This window comes from Accipiter gentilis, chromosome 8 (genome assembly GCF_929443795.1).
Source record: "Accipiter gentilis chromosome 8, bAccGen1.1, whole genome shotgun sequence".
Lineage (NCBI taxonomy): Eukaryota > Metazoa > Chordata > Aves > Accipitriformes > Accipitridae > Astur > Astur gentilis.
Window position 1 is genome coordinate 42,735,590 of NC_064887.1, and position 18,962 is coordinate 42,754,551.

At 55.1% G+C, this 18,962-nt stretch overlaps 2 protein-coding genes across 4 annotated transcripts; both read right to left on the reverse strand.

Annotated features, from left to right (window-relative positions):
- Window positions 1–1,226: 1,226 nt before the first annotated feature.
- Window positions 1,227–3,888, reverse strand: GDF1 (growth differentiation factor 1). The gene is made up of 2 exons (XM_049808748.1): window positions 3,612–3,888; window positions 1,227–2,520 (listed from the first exon to the last, which is right to left on the reverse strand). Exons 1-2 carry the CDS (start codon window positions 3,886–3,888, stop codon window positions 1,685–1,687), a joined length of 1,113 nt encoding a protein of 370 aa, XP_049664705.1. The 3' UTR covers window positions 1,227–1,684.
- A 2,091-nt stretch (window positions 3,889–5,979) lies between these two features.
- On the reverse strand, window positions 5,980–18,276 carry CERS1 (ceramide synthase 1). 3 transcript variants are annotated; one of them, XM_049808746.1, is made up of 8 exons: window positions 11,765–11,862; window positions 11,262–11,686; window positions 9,685–9,844; window positions 8,939–9,119; window positions 8,416–8,577; window positions 7,355–7,502; window positions 6,589–6,737; window positions 5,980–6,093 (listed from the first exon to the last, which is right to left on the reverse strand). In XM_049808746.1, the coding sequence occupies exons 3-8, from the start codon at window positions 9,797–9,799 to the stop codon at window positions 6,051–6,053; spliced, it is 798 nt and encodes a 265-aa protein (XP_049664703.1). In that variant the 5' UTR covers window positions 9,800–9,844; window positions 11,262–11,686; window positions 11,765–11,862; the 3' UTR covers window positions 5,980–6,050. The 3 variants fall into 3 exon arrangements, with proteins under 3 accessions (XP_049664703.1, XP_049664702.1, XP_049664704.1); XM_049808745.1 differs by lacking the exons at window positions 11,262–11,686; window positions 11,765–11,862 and adding an exon at window positions 17,883–18,276; XM_049808747.1 differs by lacking the exons at window positions 11,262–11,686; window positions 11,765–11,862 and adding an exon at window positions 16,753–16,819.
- Window positions 18,277–18,962: the final 686 nt, after the last annotated feature.

The window sequence follows — 18,962 nt, forward strand, 5'->3', positions numbered from 1 at the left end:
TTGACAATACAACGTCAGTACAAAAACAAACAAACAAAAATAATCTAGGCTATGGTGTCAGGTTCACATTTTTAAAAAAAGATGACAAAAGATTCAAGTCTAACTCGGATTCCTTTTCAGGAAAAAAAAAAAAAAAAGCAAAGCTGCAGCTGTGTCAGGAAAGCCTCACCTGGAAGGGGTGGTGCTAAACCTCAGCCCAGGGCCCAACGCATGGCTGTGTTGGCTGCTTAACACAGGCCAGCACAACACAGGGAACAGCTTTAAACCTTTAGCTGCAGTCATAGTTCACGGCCCACGTGCTGGAAGGTGGAAGAAAGGCAGCAACTCCTCCATCAGTGATCACTGTTGCTCAGACGAGGTGGTGCAAAGCTGGGTCCCTGCTCCACAGCACTGCTCCGCTAGCTCGTTAGTGGCCTTATTGGTAAGAGCACAGTCACACTATTGCAATGGGCTGGATACCACAGCCCACAAAAAAAAAAAAACAAACCACAACCGACAAACAACCAAACCCTAAAATGCACAACCATGTGAATGTGCCTGACGTATCGGGGCTGTAACGCTGCTGCGCTGTGCTGAGCCGCCGTTGCCTGATGCTCGGCTGCCATCTGGCTCCAGCCTTGGTTCAGGCCAGTGAGCAGGGACATTCACACGCACTGCCCTGGTCTCATCAATTTGCAAATGAAGTAAATTAACTAACTACTGACTCACAAGAGGACTGGGAGGGAACAAGATGCCACCAACTCCACTGCACCACATCCCCCTGCTTCACCCTTTTTTCATCAGCCAAAAACCATCCATCACTCAGCAACCTGCCCCTCGGTCTGCAGCTCCCAGGGGCTGCATTTGGCCACCCAGCGCCTCCGAACCACCTACACCCCCTCCACCCCAAACCGCCCCATCGCCAACCACACAATAAAAAAAAATAGCTCAGGCCTGAGTTCCTACAGCGAAAGAGAAACCCGCGCACCTCCAGGCTCTGCCTCCCCCGTGGGAAAGGATTCAGTCACACAGAGCCGCAGCGATGCGGCTCGTGCCGTGACACCATACCTCTTCCTGCAGCAGGACCGGAGCCACCGCGTCACCTCCTCCCAGCACGGCCACGCTGCAGCCTAAACCCTGCACCTGAGCAGCAGGGAACCACCAGCATCATTTCACAAAAAAAAAAAAAAAAAACAAAAAAAAAACCAAACCACAAAAATTAAAAAAAAAATCATTTCTTTTTGCACAGAGAAAGCTGCAGCATTTAGCCAAAAAGCCAAAAAAGCGCAAGCCCCGCTGCTGCTCTCCCAAGCAGGTGCCTCGCTGGCACCAGCAGCAGCTTGGCCAAGCACAAGAGGGGTCCGGGATTCACAACCTGGTGCTGCCATCGCCCGTGGAGAACAGAAGAGACAACCAGCATCAGACTGGATCATAATCCCGTGAATAGTCTGCTGGCTGCAGCAGATGGCTGGCTTGGAGGGCTGAGCACCCAGCTATTACTAAATCACAACTCCAGTAACAATCCCTTCGTGCCAGACCTCCACCCTGGAGAAGGGCAGCCCAGGGTGGGCTCCGACACTCCACGCACCACCGGGAAACTCCCTGAACACCAGCACAGAGGGGATTTAACACGCTTGGATTTATTCCATCAATCATTCAACATTTGAGACGGGACCCCACGGCACACGCTCCCCCAGCCGCTCCGCTATCTGCAGCCGCACTCGTCCACCACCATGTCCTCGTAGTGCCTCAGCACCACGTTGTCATTGTTATCGTAGTAGAGGATGGAGATCGGGGACAGCCTGACAGGGACGCAGCAGGGCTGGGGGGTCCCCATCGGGTCCAGCGAGTGCACCATGGTTTGGAGGATGGCATGGTTGGTGCTGTTCAGCTCCGCCGTCAGGGGAAAGGGACACTCGCCCAGGCAGTAATTAGCCATGTAGCCCTGCGGGGCGATGATCCAGTTCTCCCAACCAACATCGCTGAAGCTGATGTAAAGCCGCCGGGGCTTGCAGAGGTTGCTCGGAGTGACGGGGGCGTAGTGAGCGCTTCTCCTCCTCCTGGAAGCCTTGCACTGCTGCTGGCTGAGGGTCACCACCAGGAGAGAGGTGTCCAGGAAGGAGTCGATGCTGCTGCAGAGGTTCTGCAGCCCCCCACTCGCCAGGGCTGATGCACCATCGCCGCCGCTCACCGAGATCTCCAGGATCAAGCCCAGATTCCTGCTGCGCGTTCTCCAGTCCTTCGCCACCGCGCTCAGGTTGAAGAGGAGAGACTTGTGCAGCTGGGCGAAGGACTGCTCCACCAGCAGCTTTCGGCTATTCTCGTGGGAGGCCATCCCCTGTAGAGACATCTGGGAGGTTTGGTAGAGCCTCAGCTCAAAAACCTGCCCCTGGCTGGAGGCGTGGTAGGAGTTGTGGCTGAATTTGATCTCTAGCTGAGCCATCGTCAAGCGCTCGCCCTCCTCCAGCACGGAGAGGTTAAAGTACAGACGCTTCTGCAGACACAGCAACCTCTGGGGCTGCCCGTTATGAATGAATTGGCCTGACAAAGAAGGAGAAATAGAGGTGGTGGTCGTTGAACCCTGTTACACTAAGCGGGATTCAGCCGCCCAGCGCTCCGATTTAAGCTCCTGGCTGCACGGCAAGAGGAAGATGGGGCTGACAGAGGCAGACAGCCAAGCACGCCTGCAGTCGTTGGATCAAGATGACAAGGCTGCAGTAAGGGCTATCAGCCCAATGGCACAAACACTAGCCCGGGCTCCAGCCTGCGGCACTGGGACGCTACAACCATTCCAGCATCTCCTCTACTTAACATCTTGGTGCATTATTTTTCCCCAGCTATAAATATCTACCCCCCAGGACGGGGAGGGGGGGGGGGTTGTTGTGGGCGCTGACTGTTTGGGATGGAGGGAGAAGGAGGGCAAATAGCAGCAGACTTTAGGAACTGGTAAGCTGCCCGTTTTAGCCAGCCCGAGGTTTCCATTGGAAACCTGGAAACACAAGAGAAGCGAGCTCTGTGGTGTCTCAAGACCTAGAGGACACCGACCAAACAGTTCCCAAGTAACTGAAAATGGCTCAGAGAGGCCACAGGCTGAAGCAGCCAGATGCGCCGCACGGTCAGCCAGAGGCATGAGGACAATAAGGAGGAAGGGGGGGGGACACACAGCCAAAAGGCCGAGCATCCCGTCGCTGCCCCAAGCTGGGCGCTGGTCTCACTCGCTGCACCCACAGCCCCAGCGGATGGAGGAGCCACGTTACCACTGCCCAGGCGAGGAGTCACCTCCACTGCCGGGAACCCAAAGGGTCGAGCCAGTCACCCGGGATCAAACCGGCATCTCCGGACTGCGTTAGGTGACTCCAGGACAGAGCCTTACACAGCTCCACACCCTCACTGGCTACCTTGTCTACTGACTCATTTCTAAACTGTAAATAATTATCTCCACATCCAAAGGGACAAGCGTTTACACAGCAGTGATTTCTCCTGAGGACCAATTCTGGGCACTGCCCTGTCCTCCCCCAGCCTCTCCTACCTACACCCAAGAGACAGAAAAGGAAGGACTGGAGCAAAGTCTCCCAGCCCAGAGATCAGAGGGGCTTCCAAAAGACAGGACCCAAACCACGGCGTTTCTGTACCTTGGTCAGCGAAGACACGGATGATGTTCCCAGGGACATTAAATTCCTCCACCCTACAGGCATCCGCCAGGTCCTTGTTTGTAGAAGGCAGCGTCTTTCTCTTCTGGAAGATCCGCCAGAGCACAGACGGCACAGGAACGGGGGTTTTTGGGCTGGGCTTGGCGCTCAAACCCAAGGATTTTAACAGTAAACTTTCCTGCAAACTTAACTCCATCCCCAGAACCATGCTAAGGAGAGCCCAGGCGAGGCTGGCTTTAAAGCTGGGGAGAAGCTGCATTGCTCTGCTCTCCTTCCTGCAGACAAAGAGCAGCCTGGGCTGGGGACCTGAAGACGGGGGCCAGGGGGGTGTTGATTGCCTGATTGGAGCCTTTGATCTAGTTAGTGCTCAATTAGCCCACAGGGATTCCCAGGATTGGGCAGAGGGTGTGAATGGTCCCTCCAGGCTTCCCAGGACCTGTTAACCCTTTGAGGCTGCGTGGCAGGAGGGCAGCTGCCCTCCTCTCTCAGAGCTCCTACAATCTCTCCCACATCTCCACACCATCAAGTTTCCAACCACAGTCCTTGGTGGCAGGGAAGAGGCCGTTCTTCCCCACACAAAGCTGCTGGCAAGTCCAGCACTGCTCCCATCCACTGTGGACATCCCACCCAGATCCAGGAGGCGGCACTGACCAGGATCTCCTCTTGCTCCCTCCTCCCAAACCCACTCCCCCCCCCCCCTTCCCCAGTCACAGCATCCAACACCTCTCTCTTCAAGGCCATCAACTTCCAGCACCCCATATCTTCACTCAGCTCCCTGTCGCACACACCACCCTGCCCACAAGACACGCAACCCTAGGGCCAGCACGAAAAAGACCTCAGCACCCACCCCCAGCGCAGGGTCCCTGCCCCAGCCCGGCAGAGGGAGCCCCGTGGTCTCCCCCTCCGCACAGCCCCTTTCTAGCCATCACAGCAAAACTGCAGGCAGCATATCCGACGTTACATGCACACGATGCTGGCCGAAGGGTTACCCAGCTAAATGTTGAAGCCTGGGCAAGCCGGTACTATAAAATTCAGTTTACCCACACACGTGCTGGCTGGGTACCGCTGTTACCCCAACTTGCCACCATCGCTGCCCCAACTTTCCTATGACCGAGCAGAAAGAGGCCTGGGATATCAGTTCCCTTCATTTCCTTCTTCCTGCAAATCCCACTTGAAAGCCAAGGAACTAAAGCACTGAGATGCACCCCTCTGAAACCCTGCTAGGTGATGACAAGTGAGAAGGTGACAGATCCTACCCCAGCTTGGGACAGTTTCCATCAGCCCAAGTCACATTTTGCTTTCTGTTTACCAAGGAACTTTCCCTGGGGCTCTCACAAGGAGCCTGGAGTTGAATCAATATGACAGACCAAACAAGGAAAAAAAAAAAAAACAAAACCACCAAACCAAACAACAGTTAACCACCATCTGATGCCTGGAATTAATGCCCTGAATCCCCCACCTCCGCTGCCTGTTGTTCCCAGCTGGGAGGGAGCTCCACGTCCCAGGGAGGACCCAGGAGCTGTGGGTCCTGGCCCTGCGAGAGAAGAGCTGCAAGGCTCAGGGCCGGTGCTGCCTGGAAAACCAACGTGGGGAGCAGAAACTATTTGTTCGTTACTTGAGCAAGCAGACGTTGCTGGGCGAGAGTCTAGAGATCCCTCAGCAAGGGACCCTCCAGGTCTGGGACTGGCTTTTTAAGCAATCGTAAGACTTACATAGGCTTTTAAAGCAATTTAAATCGCCTGGCGCTCATCCGGCAGGACAAGAGGCTGGAATAATGCTCCAGGGCTGGGTTTCCAGGCACACGGGAACCGTGCTGTGCCTCCAGCTATCTGTGGGCAGCTCTGTATTAGTGATTCCTCCTGAGGAGGAAGGCTCAGAGGTGCACTGCATCACCTCTCTAGTCCCTGCTTGGCAGCTAGAGAAGATCTGGCTTTGGGCTCCCCTCGCCTGGGACGGCGATGCCAATGGAAGAGAGGATGTTTCCCTCCCCGGTTTGATGCTGGGTCCGATGACCCTTCAAGGGCCTGAGGAAGGGTCGGTGAGAGGGTCCAACGGTAAAGACAGGGGAAATCGCAAAGGGACTGAGAGTAGCCGAGGGATGGAGTGACAGAAGAAACACCAGGGGACCTAAAGCCAGCTCCAAATCCTACCTGGACCAGCAAAGCCACCAGCCTCTCAACTGAACCAGCACAGACTGGCTGCAGAAAGCACATCAGCATCAGGTGAAGCCTGGTCACAGGCAAGCCCCAGGAGGGGCCTGATCCTGTCAGTGGCATCTCTTCCCCAGCTCCAGGCAGGGGAGGAAGGGGTATCAGGGATGAAGTTGTCCTTGTGCCTTTCATTTGCTGGGTTTGAGTGTAGGGTCCCGGGTCAGTCCCCAGATCCAGCCAGGCTGCCCAGGCTGCAGCAGCCACGCTTCCCTTACAACCGCTTGTCTTTTACAAGTCCATTCTTCAGGTGCATCCTGTGAAAGAGAACACAGCAGACAGTGAGCCTTGGTCTCCACACTGACTCTCCCTCCCTTACTTTCACAGATCACTACTGAGGTCGGACCTGTCTTGACAGGCTCGCGCAGACAATTTGTCCCCAGTCAGCCAGACCTGCTCTGTGGGATCCAGCACCTTGCCAGACTTGGTGTTCACCACATGAAGTGCAGATGCTGCTCAGAAAGAACAGCCTCAAGCAAAGAGCCAGTCCTACAGAGCGAGCAGGGGAAGGAGTGGGTGAGGATTCACGGGACAGAAAGATGGAGGGACACACCACAATGCCTAGGCATGGAGACACAAAGTCCTTCCCGATACCTGCAGCAATGCTTTATATTCTGTGTCAAGGCATCCTGCTCTTCCGTCTTCCAGCCCAGTGATGAACCCTTTGACACCAGTGCCCTGGGAGCTCTGCCGGCACCCCCTCCCCTAGTCCACAGATGCTGTACATGTGTCATCCCCCCCTGCCCGCATACCCTTCTTTCAGAGCATTGGGCAGCTGCAGTCCAGCCTCTTTCTTCTTGGCCATTGTGGTTTTCTTGCTGACCTCCACGTCATACTCGCGCACATCATTCACCTCTTGCATCTGCCCCATCAGCACCTTGGCCACAAACAGGACGATGTACTGTGGGGTGAGAAACACCATCAGCCACAAACTCCAAGGCTTAGAGCCGTTCCACTTAACCTACTCACCCCCATTTGCTAAGTGGGACCTTTCTCTGCTGTCCCTGACCGCAAGAAAGGCAGGGCAGATCTCTCCGGGATGACCAAAGCCCTGAGATGTGGTCGATGACCTGCAACTACTCATAACTGACTTGATCCCCACAGGATGATAAACTCAGATGCTACCCTGCCCTGCCCTGCCCAGGGTTGAGCCTGCTGACGTGGGCCTTCCACGTCCACCCTTTTCACCCCCTTCCCAAAGCTTCAGGGGATGCCAGAGCATTTACACCCACATCAAGTTCCAGCCTGCCCCAATTGCTGTTATCGATCCCTCTCCACAGGCCCCGGGGGTGCGAGATGGTCTGAATTCCAGCGCAGAGCAGCACCCCCCCACACCCCCCCAGGCACTGACAGGGGTTTCCCTCCTCCCCTCCAAGCCATCCCCCAAGTCCTCCGAATCCTCCTCCATCCCTGCAATCCCCCCCAGCTGCCCCCAAGACAAGCAGGGAGCCGGCGCCATGCAGGAGCAGCAGAGGAGGGAGAAGCTAGCGTAGGGGTTGCTGAGCTCCCCCTACTCACCAGAAACCAGTAGATGTTCATCAGAGTGAGGACAAGGAGCAGAGCATTGAAGAAGAAGTAGAAGGGGATATTAGGGACCGACTGGAGGCTGGAGTAGCAAGTGGCGTAGAGCACCTTGAGGGGAAACCAGTAGAGACGGAACCAGAACCTGCCAGGGCAGAGGGAGCAGGGTGGGTTTAATGGCCCACAGGGATCCCAGGAGAGACATGAGACCCAGCGCAGCTTCCCCCAGCACAACCTCCTGCCTGCAGGCAGCCCTCACCAGCTCCCCTTGCACCCGGCAGTCCCTGCTCTTGGCATCTGGCTTGGGTTTACAGGTCTGGCTGTAGGCAGGACTTCACCCAGACCCTGTGAAAGGGCAGCTATTGAAGGGAGAAAATACAATTTCTGTGGGCAGAAAAGGCTTGGCACCAGTGGCAGGGCAGAGAAAGGGCTTTCTCAGGGTAGAGAGGCAGGTCTACGCTGCAGATTACCTCAACTGGATGGGAGACAGGAGGGAAATATAACTGAAAGGTTTTCTTAGTCCCATGCGCCAGTTTATCACTAAAAACCCTTCCCTCAAATTGAGAGCTCTTGTTGCCACCGCTGCTTTTCAGAGCAGCCTGCAGAGAGGGTGGAAGGAAAGAAAGGGACGAGTGAGGAGTGACAACCTGCAAGTTACCCATCTCTATTCTTCATCTTTGTTTTCCTCCAGCCTTGCCCCGAGAGGAGCAGCAAAGCTGGAATCTGGGACAGCCCTAAGTCCCGTTTCCTTCTTGCAAAAGCGCTTCTTACTGCTAAAACCAAGCGAGTGGGAAAATGGAAACAGCTCCTCCTCCCCTGGGGTCATTTGTCATGCTGCAAGCGAGATTTCACAGGCACTTCTGTGGTGACAGACGGCAAAGTGACTACAGAAGGATTCCAAGCCCAGCATGGGGTCAGGCTCTGCGGGAACCTCTTCCCAAATAGTTTTTGAAAGGGCTGGTTCCCATGCACACAAACCCAGCCGGCTGTACCCCGAGGCACCAGGGGGATTGCAAAAGCTGGCAAGGACGGTTGGAAGTGGGATCAGGCAAACTCACCAGCTGACGCTGAAGGTGAGGCAGCCGATGTTGGAGATGATGTCGTTGAGGCGATGATAGACTCCCCCCCGGTGCTTGAAGTAGACGTTGAGCTTGGTGAATTCCAGCTGCACGTCATTGACATCGTGCAGGAAGAGCACGAGGATGCCCACGTTGTGGTACCTGTAGGACAAGGGGAGCAGGGAGGGAGACGCGTGGGGCAGTGGGTTGATGTTAGCACCCAACACCCATGGTCCATCACACTGGGAGCAGACAGGCTCCCTGAACAATCCAGACAACCAGACCTCGTAGCAGGGTGGGTCTGGCACTAGGCAATGGCTCATGAGCACCGGGATTGCTGCAATAGCATGGAGGCAGGGTGAGGGAGGCAGGGGACAATCCACACCAACCCAGCAAGAGTCCTCCTGCTACGTGCCCGCGAGATGCACGCGAGCACAAAAAGGCTGCGGCTTTCGCTGCATAGCTGCCCAAGGCTGGCCTGGGACGCGTTGCAGAGGGACAGTGTCAGAGCCAGGGACCTCACCTGAAAGCGTAGGAGAAGGCTATGAGGGTCAGCGTGACCACGTGGTGGAGAAGCATGACAACGGAGTCCTTGCGCCATGTGTCCATGTAGGCGGTGGCATAGATGGAGTGTCCGTAGAAGCTGCACTGCAACAGGTAGGCAATGGCAATGTCCGTGGGCACATCCATGCCTTTCTTCCAGTCTGGGGTGGGACAAAAGACACCCGGGTGAACCCAGAGCCGCGAGCGCAGAGCTTCTGTCAACAGCAGAGAGACGGGAGCACAAACAGTGGGGAGCAAGCAGCAGAGCTGCCCCAAGCAGCCCCAGCACTTTGCGGTGCTCAGGTGCTCCAGCTCCCTTTCAGGAGGTCATCGCAGATGCAAAGGAGGCAAAGGCTGGAAGGGAACCCAGGTATCCTGGCTCCCAAACTCTGCCTTTGGCATTAGACCCAGTCCCTCTCCTAGACCTAAGGGAGAAACCTTGATTTACTTCTCTCCTACTTGAACTACTCAATCCCATTCCCCTCCAAAGCTGACACATCCCAGCCCCTGCTCTCTGCAATAGCCACTAGGTGACTCTCTCTGTAGCAAAATGAACAGAGACAGCCTGTTGTGCCCTTTCTGTACCCACAGCATCACAGAAAATGCAATTTAGGGGTTCAGTCTTCTCTTTCGCTCACCCCAACTCCCGTTCCCTTGTTCAACCCAGGCATCCTGCGAATCTGGACATCCTAATCCATACCCACTTCTCCCTGGTTCTTACTGTACCGTAAAAGACAGATGGTGGGTCATAGAAGAAGGGGTAGTCGGTGAAGAAGAGCAGGTAGATGCCATACGACCAGGATAACGTGTAGAAAAGCAGCTTCCAGGCACTCTCAGGCATCTTGGCAGCATCTTTCGGCTGCAAGTTGCACCACTCCCCGAAGGGCTGCAAGGAGAGGGGAGAAGTATCATCACACAGGGCAAAAAGAGAGACCCTGGGGAGCCCAGGGCAGAGTTCACCAAATCTCCAAGAGACCCAAGCGCCGCACGATGCATGCACTACCACTACCAGACGGGGTCACAAACCCCATTTTTTCTGGCCTTTGCAGCACAAATAAGGAGGTTGAAGAGGCTCTAGAGAGAGCGTGAAGCAGGGAAAAACATGAGGCTAGAGATCTTCCACTCATCTTTGGCCACACTGGAAAGCTGTGAAAGCAGAGCCTCGTGGAAAAGGCAGAAGCCTACGGCATGCGTCCCACAGTCTGGGCACCGCTCCATCACCCTCCCTCCAGGAGTAGGGCTGACCACAGCTGGCTTTTGCAGAACGGAGTCAATAACTAATAAAATAAAAATCAAGTCCTATCGGCACTAGGAAACCCAGAAAAGGAAGCCGTAACGATACTATCCTGTGCATATGGACCTTGCAGCGCTGCCAACTCCCAGAAAAGAGCGTTTCAACTGAGGAAGCAAAGGCTCCTAAACACGCAGCCGCTGCTGTACCCAACCAGCATGGCACAAGACTCCCCTGCACAGGGAACCAGTGTTGGAGGGGGCCAGATTTGCAGGTAATGAGTCAGTAAAGGCTGGGGCACCGGCTCCTCTTGCTCTCTCACACCTTCCCATGCTCACCCACATTCCCAGCAGCTTTTTCAGCTGACCAGCACTGAAAAGCTGCTGGTTTTTTCCCCGCTGTGGTTTGCAGCAGCCCTCCCACCCGTCGGGACTCAGAAACAGGAGGCAAAGCCTCCCCAAATATGGCCAAAGCGAGGGAAGGGAGGACGAGCAGTTCTGCAGGCTGCTCACGCTCATCAGAACGAAACTTTCTCACCCCAAGTTCCCCACGCTCCCGAGAATGACGAGCACTGCCCAGCTCTCCCAACACTTCTGTGACAGTGAGAGATGGGCCACCGAAGGTAGGGACAAATTGGAAATCATAGGAAAAGCAAAGCCCCAGCATTAAACAGCCTCAGCTCCTCAGGAGTAAAATGGAGCAGCTGACCCTTCGTCTCAGACGGCGCGGTGGAGAGCGAGCGATGCTGCACGCTGAGCGTGCCCTTAGCTCAGCCGGGGCTCCGGGCATGGATTTTTTTCCCTCTGTGGCAGCTGAGCAACACCAGGCACCATTTCTGCTTCTCATCACAAGCGTGACAGAGCCGTATCAGCCCAGCCGACCTCCACAGCCCCCGGCCGTGGCTGCAGGGGAGCAGTCAATGCAGGGGAGTGTTGCTCAAAGTCCAGAGGGAATCATTGCTGCCTAAAACACAGATAACACCCAAAGCCCCCCCCACCTCCAGCTGACAGCTCCCCAGGGAGAGACCAGATAAACTCGAGATGAAAACAAAATGCCTGCAAAGTAACCGTACCCTGCCCCAGGTCAGCACTTTCTGCAGCCGGCGCTCGGCTCCCCGATGCTCAAAGGCTATATTAAGGCCCCAGCTGTCCCCAGGCGGTGGCTGGTCTGGCTTTTAGCCCCTCTCTGCATCAGATTTTCAAAGGACTCCGCTCCAAGCATTGTTCCAGCCCAAAAGTGCTTTGTTCTAAGGTCCGAATTTCCCAGCGCTGGTCAGACCTGGAAGCACCAGCCCCACAAAGGTCTGCCAAATTGTCCGTATCCCTTCCAGCTAGGGAGGCACAGCTCCGGCCTCCCGCTACGCATCTTGCATTCAGAGCATGGCCGTCCTCATTGAGACCAGGAACACACTGCTGCCAAGGCTTCTTCCAACAGGAGCCACGGTAGGAAAAAGAGGAGGAAGCTTGAAGGGTGAATAAATAATGCAGAGACAAAGCCCTGAGCCCAGAAAGCATGAATTATTTGTGTCTCCATAGAGTGGAGCACAGAAGCAGCTCAGATATGGGGACAGCTCACCATGCTACCACGACAGCAAGCTGGGGCTCAATTTAGGATGCTGAGCTCAGCCTCAAATCCCTGTCGCAGCCTTCCTGCCAATCGCCAGCCAAATCATTTTGCTTCTTCCCTGCGCCTCGGTTCCCTACCTGCAAAGGGGAAAGGACACTGCGTTTTTACCCCAGGCAGGCAGAGCTGATGACGAGGACCATCACCTGAGGGGCAGGCACGTACTACTGAGACGACCTGCATTTTGCGGACACTCGGACCCTCGGCAGAGATGGCAGCGGCGCAGCAAATTGCCACCGTGAGCCTGATGAACAGTCCACTGCAGGCATGGCAGCAGCTCCCAGTCTGGAGCAAAAGGGAAAGGCTACCCCACTCCAGCTTGTGGGGGCTAATGCTCAGGGAGGTTTTAGCCCTCACTGCGTATCTGGTTAATGACAAGTCCTGGAGAGAGCCCTCCTTCTCCCTTAAATAGCCACAGGGCATCTCAGACTGTACCCTGAGCACTACAGAAATGGGAGCTGGCTCTGGAGCAGACACAGGGAAGGATCAGAAGAGAACCAGCATCATGAAGGGGGCTGGGGGGGGACGACAAATTAACATCCCTGGGGGGGGGGGGGGGGGTCCCACCAAAACCCGGACCACTTGCATGGGGAAGCGCAAGCCCAGGAGATGCACAGACCAGCCCCGCACCACGCAGGAGGTGCATCTGCCCTCTCCCTGGGGGTGGGAGATGGACAAGGTGGTGGGATGTCCTCCCATCACCCGGCTGCCGTTCCCACGGCAACGGTGCAGAGATGCCTGTTGCTACGGGTGACGGGTGCTGCGGCGGAACAGCAGATCTGGCTCCGGCTGAAAGAGCCCAAGGCTCTTGGCAAGTGATGTAATGGGGCTTTGCTTAAAGGGCAACTGGCTCTTCCTCCCTCCTCCTCCTCCTCCGTTACCCCCACGCAAACCTTCACAGGCATCTTCTGATTCACTTGTAAAATTAACCGGGGACTGTTCCCCCGCAGCACCCGCTCGGCACGACCCGGGGGGCCGGGGGAAGAAGCAAAGTCGTGGGTGAGAGCGCGCTGCGCGAGCGGCTTGGAGCTGGAAAGAGAAACCGAATGGAAACCGTCACTGCCCACAGCTCCGCTGAAGTGTCAAAAAAATACTCACAGCAAAAAGCAAACACATGCTCTCTCCCTTTTTACAGCCTCCGGCACTAGAGGAAAGCAGCCAGTTCCCTTAAATCTACAACCGGCTAAAGCAGCAGGACACAAGTCCTTCCAGCAGCCCGGCAGGCTTGCAGTGATGGGTTATGAATCGAGGCTTGTTACAGAGGAATTGTATCCCCCCCGACCACCCCCATCGCCTCTGCCACCTCCCCAGCCTAGAGACAAGGGCCCGGCCAAATCCCAGCCATGCCGCGTCTGGCTTCTGGGCACAACGAGTTCCCCAGAGGGACACAAAGGAATGGCTGGCACAAAGCATCCTCAGCCCAGGGAACTGGCAGCTTTACATCAGCTTTTACTCAATGCAGATGATAATGATGAGCAAGCAGAGCTCCAATTCAAAACCTGGCCACAACCAACAGCTACTGCCCCTTCCGCGGCGGTGGCACAGCTCCCCGCAGCATGGTGCGTGCCTCCTCAGGGCTGTGACGGTGCCTTTCCACCCCAAGGGACTATGTCCCCTCCGTACCCAGCCTGGACGCTGCTCCCGGACCCACTGCCACATCAGGGATGGAGCACGGAGCCTGCAGAAGGGAAGAGCCGGTAAAATGTCACTTTTCTCTGAACCCAAAGAAATGAGTCTCCTGGAGCCTGTGGACCCAAGGGCAGTGGCTGTCACCCCACTAAGAAAGGGGAACAAACTGAGCACAGCATGAAGAGCTCCAACTCTCATTGCTCCGTCCCTACACCAGGCAGCGAGCTGCTCGGTGCCTCAGTTTCCCTGCCCACACAGCAGCTAAGACACTGGGAAGCTTCAGGAGGCTCTGAACAACGTTTTCCAGATAAACGTGTAGGAAAAAAAGGCGCCATGACAATAGCAACAAACCAACAGACGTTATTTCTTCCTTGGTTCCTCTGCAAGCAGTAAAATTTGCCCCTAAGAGAGAAAAGCAATAGAAGACACTCTTTGAAGACAAGACACAGCTGCCCACAGGGTGCTGCGGGGGCTGAATAACCTCCTCATGCCTGACTGCTGACACAGCGGCACAGGGAGAGCAGCCCCCGCTTCGAGACGCAACAGCGCAGCTTCATTCCTGGGGTGAAGAAAAGACCCATTGTTGTGGCTTTCTCCCCTTGAGTTTCCAGGGTTTTTGCTTCAAACTGGCAGGCAGAACACAGTGGGATGAGCCGAGGAAACGGCGGTGCAGCAGAGCCTTCTCCCACCCCTGGGCTCAGTCGGTGTCCTCTGCTCTCAGCAGAGATTGTGTTGGGTGGCCAGTTTTTGGGACAGTGATAATTCCCCTCCCAGCTTCAAGTCACACGCCCAGCACTGGGGCTCGGAAAAACAAGTCTTGACAATACTGTAGGGTGGAGAACAGTTGCAAAAACCACTGAAAGGGATAATAGGGACCCTTGCTTTCCAGCTTCCATATCCTTCCTGGGGCTATACTGTATCACTCACCTAGAAACGCTGCTTTCCAGAGCACATTTTTCAATTTACACAACACTTTTCCTTGAAGAGGACACTGCGATGTCCTACAAATTTTAACACCACTAAGAGAGCAAGCTGACTAGCGTCTGGGCCAAAAACGGAAAACATTTACCCACTGCAGAGAAAAAGCAGACAGCCGTTAAGGACAGAGGTGATACCTGACAAACATCACCAGATTCAGAGGCAGCCTTCATACAGAATGGATTTTGCTCACTGACAGACTTACACTTAGCTGACTTTGGGGACTTTCATTCCCAGCAGCAAAGAAGGCTCAGGGTAGTTTAGGGCCGCAAGTGTCTGCCTAGGCTTGCCACAGCTATTCTGGATCATCTTTGTGCATGAATCCAGGTGTGTTCTTAGTTTTATCTGTTCAAGTTCACTGCACGGCTCAAGACCTGCTTGGGAAAGGAGACTGCTAGCACAGGCTTGCGGAGCTCCAGGCATTTCACCAAGCCTTTCCCAAGTGGAGCTGCCTGGTCCTATTCCAATGGCGCTTGGCCTCGGCGCTGCTGGGCTCAGCTGCCCTCCAGGATGTTTCACTAATGCAGAGATGCTCAGGTTGCTGCTTTTTAATCAAACTTCACAGAGCCTGGCTGCAGCTGCTCTCCACGCAGGGGACACACCAAGGACGGTTGGCTTTTAGAGACCAGTGGAGCTCAGACACTAACCGTGGCAGGAGGACAGGGGCACACGCACCAGGGAGGTTTCCAGGGATGGGAACACTTGCCTAGAACCAGCTTGGTCTTCATTTCTGAAGGTGGTCTGCAGCTCCAGCAAGCTCGTACAATCAGACGTGGGCTGGGTATCATTCACGTGTTTGCACTCAGAAGTCAAGGGGACCAAGAGCAGAAGCTCTCAGGGCAGACCCCAGAGAGGAAGGATACCTCCCTCTGCCCTTTGCAGAGATGCCCATGCCCCCAGTATAGCTGGCTTTGTGGGGTCTTTCCCTACCTAGTAATCCACATTTGCTCAGCTAACTGGGATCCTTCCTACACCAAAAAACCTCCTTTTCGTATTTGCACCAAATAAGGATTCTGTGAAGGAGCAGCAACAGGCCAAAAATGATCTTTGCCCTAAGGATGATGGAAAAACCACAACTATGCACAGGCACTAGCTTAGCTGTTGTAACAGGTGAAAGTCCACACTTTCAAATCCTAACCAACCCCCCCCCCAATCACAGGCACAACCTTTACCACTTTTTCAACCCAACTGCGAGACCTTCTGTGACAAAGATGTTGCAGGCTAAATGCTGCTGCAGTCCTCAAAGAGAGCGAGGATCCTACCTTCTCTTTTCTCGATCCCAATGACAAAAATAGGGCCATGCAGATAGCACAGGAAGAGGTATATGGCTTTAACACGCTCATTTCTCAGAGGAGCGGTCGCAGCCAGAGCTAAGTAAGGTGCACTTTACACTCCAAGCTTCAAGGCCTTGTGGTAAGAGTCGCTTCCTCTTCAGATGCAGAGAATCAAAATCCAAGTGGCAAGATTTATTATTTATGAATAACATGCAGGAAGGTAGCGTTCTCCAGACACTGAGTGGATTCATTTTTTATAACTGTGTTTCAGTTCTCGCAGGGAACCTGAAGAGATTCAAAATGAGTAAGGATACTCTTTGAGTCTGCACGGGGAAGCAAAGTCCTGACCATGGGAGAAGTTTCCTCCCAGGGTTAAACAGGAGGTCTTTTTTCTCCCTGATTTTCCTCCTGTATGACCCTGGCTCCACCGCTGCCTGTACAGGGGCCATGCAGGACAAACTGATTTCCTAAATACTGCCAGAGGTTTTAGAGGAAAGCCACAACCTCCACCTTTCCCCATAGCAACTCCAGCAGAATAAACAGAGAAAAGCTTCAGATCCTTTTAAAATACATATACGGACAGAGAGTTGTCTCTCCCTACTGCTACCCTTCCACCTATCTGCTGGGAGAAACTGATGCTATCACAATTTCGCTCAGCATCTCATCACTATGTAGCAGATGTAGCCACAAGAACCGGCTCCGATCAACCCCCCTCACTCTTCTGCAATTACAAGTGTGACCCATTTCTCCGAAGGAACAATACCTCGGCACGTAGGAGCTGCCAAACATCCTCCGAGGGCACTGAGCAGACTCCACAGCACTAAGAGCTTTTTTCACGCTCTGATCACCGCTCGCTCTGTAAAGGTGAGCCTTACACAATGAGAAACTGGAGCACAAAAGAAATTACCTCCAATTTGTTAGGACAGACCTAAGGCTACCTCTGTTCAACCCACTCCCAGTGTCACCAGGTGCTGTACGCTGCCCATTGGTAGCCACAGGCAGGCAGCAGTGCAGCTAACAAGGAGAAATTCAGTCCTGCACAAAAAGCCAGCACAATACCTTGCCTACATGCCACTTTAGCAGCTTCAAATGACTCCAGAGGACTTAGACTGGAACCTTGCACAAGGTCAAGATCCACCTCACATTACTGGATAAGCAAAGCCAGCTCTGAGCAGCAAAGGAAGAGCCACTTTAAAGGCAGGCTCGGCAGCAGATAGGGTAGAGAGAGGACAGCAGTGACTCCCGATAGCCTAATTATGGGATGCAAGGCAGTTGTCTTCAATCTGTGAAGCAGCCTCTGAAAAGCGGTTCACCGAGGGAACAAGGCCTGTCCCACCTAGCTGCAAAGAACCACACATGCTCTTGTAGCTACTCAAGGCCTCATGCCACCATACTCAGAGGTAGGCGAGAGAAGGGTTGTCTCTGCATCCCCGAGAGCTGAGGACCATCCCTGACCCAAAACACGGCATCTCCGTCGCTTCTGCCGTTCCAGTCCCATCAAGGCCAGGGTAATTGCAGAGCAAAGCGCACAGCATCTCTCTAGGAAAGCAGCGTGGAAAAAAATCGCCTCTGCTGGAACTGAGCCATCAGAAGGAGAGGGGAGGTCTTATTTCATTACGTGCGCTTTTCACAGAGAGATATTAAACAGAGCTGCTCTTCGCTCCCAGGGATGTCCTGCTCATCCTACCCCTTAAAGTACTGTATTAGCGAGGAGGGGACAACACGGCCAGCAAACCCGTTCGGAGGCTGTGAGGGTTGGATGCTTGCATCCCTGCATTCCCCACGCTCGGAAGAAGGTCAGCCCAGCACTGCAGTACAGCAGTTATCCCCACGCCATCCTCTCCACCGCCGCGCCGGGGAGGGAAAGCGGGGAAGGACATTTTTCACGTAAACCACGGATGACACGCAGAAATGTCGTCCTCTTCTCCCCCCACGGAAGAAATAAACCCCCAAACCCTCCCGGGATGCAGCTAAGGGGACTGGGGAAAGGGGAGAGAGCTCTCCCGGTGCAGCGGGATGCTCGCTCCTGCAGGATGCGGCCCCGGGGGAAAGGAGAACGGGCTTTCCCCATCCAACCCGTCCCCGGGATGGAGGAGAGGAGCCCTCCCGTACCACGGGCGTCCCCGGGGGGTACGTGTGCGTGTCCCCCCCCCCCCGGTCCCCGTCCCTCCCCGGCGGTACGGACTGACCCCAAAGAGCCTGCGGGCGGCGGCGCGGCGCAGCACGGTCCATCCGAGGGCGCAGAGTCCGCAGAGCAACACCTCTCCCCAACCCAGGTAGGCGTTTTCGGTCCAGGTCCGTCGCGACAGTTCCCAACCGCAGTCTCCGCAAGCCTTTATCGCTTCCGTCAAACTCCCGTAACCTCGTTTCAGCAGTTGCCCGTAACCGGGCATAGGTTCGGGAGCCGGCATGGCGATCCCGCCGCCGGTGTTCAGCTCTGCCCGCCCATGGCCCCAGCGCTGCCCGCCGGCTCCGCGCAGGCTCCCCGGCGGGGCGGGACGGGGGACGGGACTCCCCTCCCCGCCGTTACCGGGCCCTAAGAGCCGCCCCCGAAACAACGGGCCGGCCCCTTAGGGGCTCCGCTGACCCCCCGCTGCCGGGCTGATGGGTGCGATCGGCGGCTGGAGAAGCCGCTTCGGCCCCGCCGGAGGGGAGGGCAGCGTGCCCGGAGGGGAGCGGTGGCTCATTAAGGGCCTGTTAATCAGCGCGGAGGGGGGAGCAGCGGCTCGTTAGGAGCTCGTTAACCAGCGCAGGCGCTCGCTGAATGAAATTATTTTACGTGCCGAAAAAAATAAAGACCAAAAAAAAAAACCCCACCGCGACCGCTCTCTTGAAGGATGAGCCACGACGATAGGCTGGAGTCACTCCAGCAGCAACAAGCAGAGACAAAATACTAATATTTCAGTACCAAGAGAAGACAATTGGCGATACAACAGCGGAAAACTGCCCTGCCTGCCAAGGTGCACCCTTTGGGTGGCCGTGGGGGTGTGAAGTTACCCACAACCCTGTCCAACGACCCAGAGCTCCTGCAGTTCTCCACCTTCAAAATGCCCGACTCAACATTGACTCTTAAACGTTTTTTCATGTGATTTGCAAAGAGAAACATTTCTCCAGATCTTTCTTTTTTCCATACCTCTCAGCAAAAGCCTCCAAGCAGCAGCAGATTCATCCCTTCCCCACAAAGCAGTTCAGTGGAAAGCAGGCAGGTGTTTCCACCCTACCATCACAGCTGAACTTTGGCACCTGCTGCAGTTAAGAAGGCTCAGGAA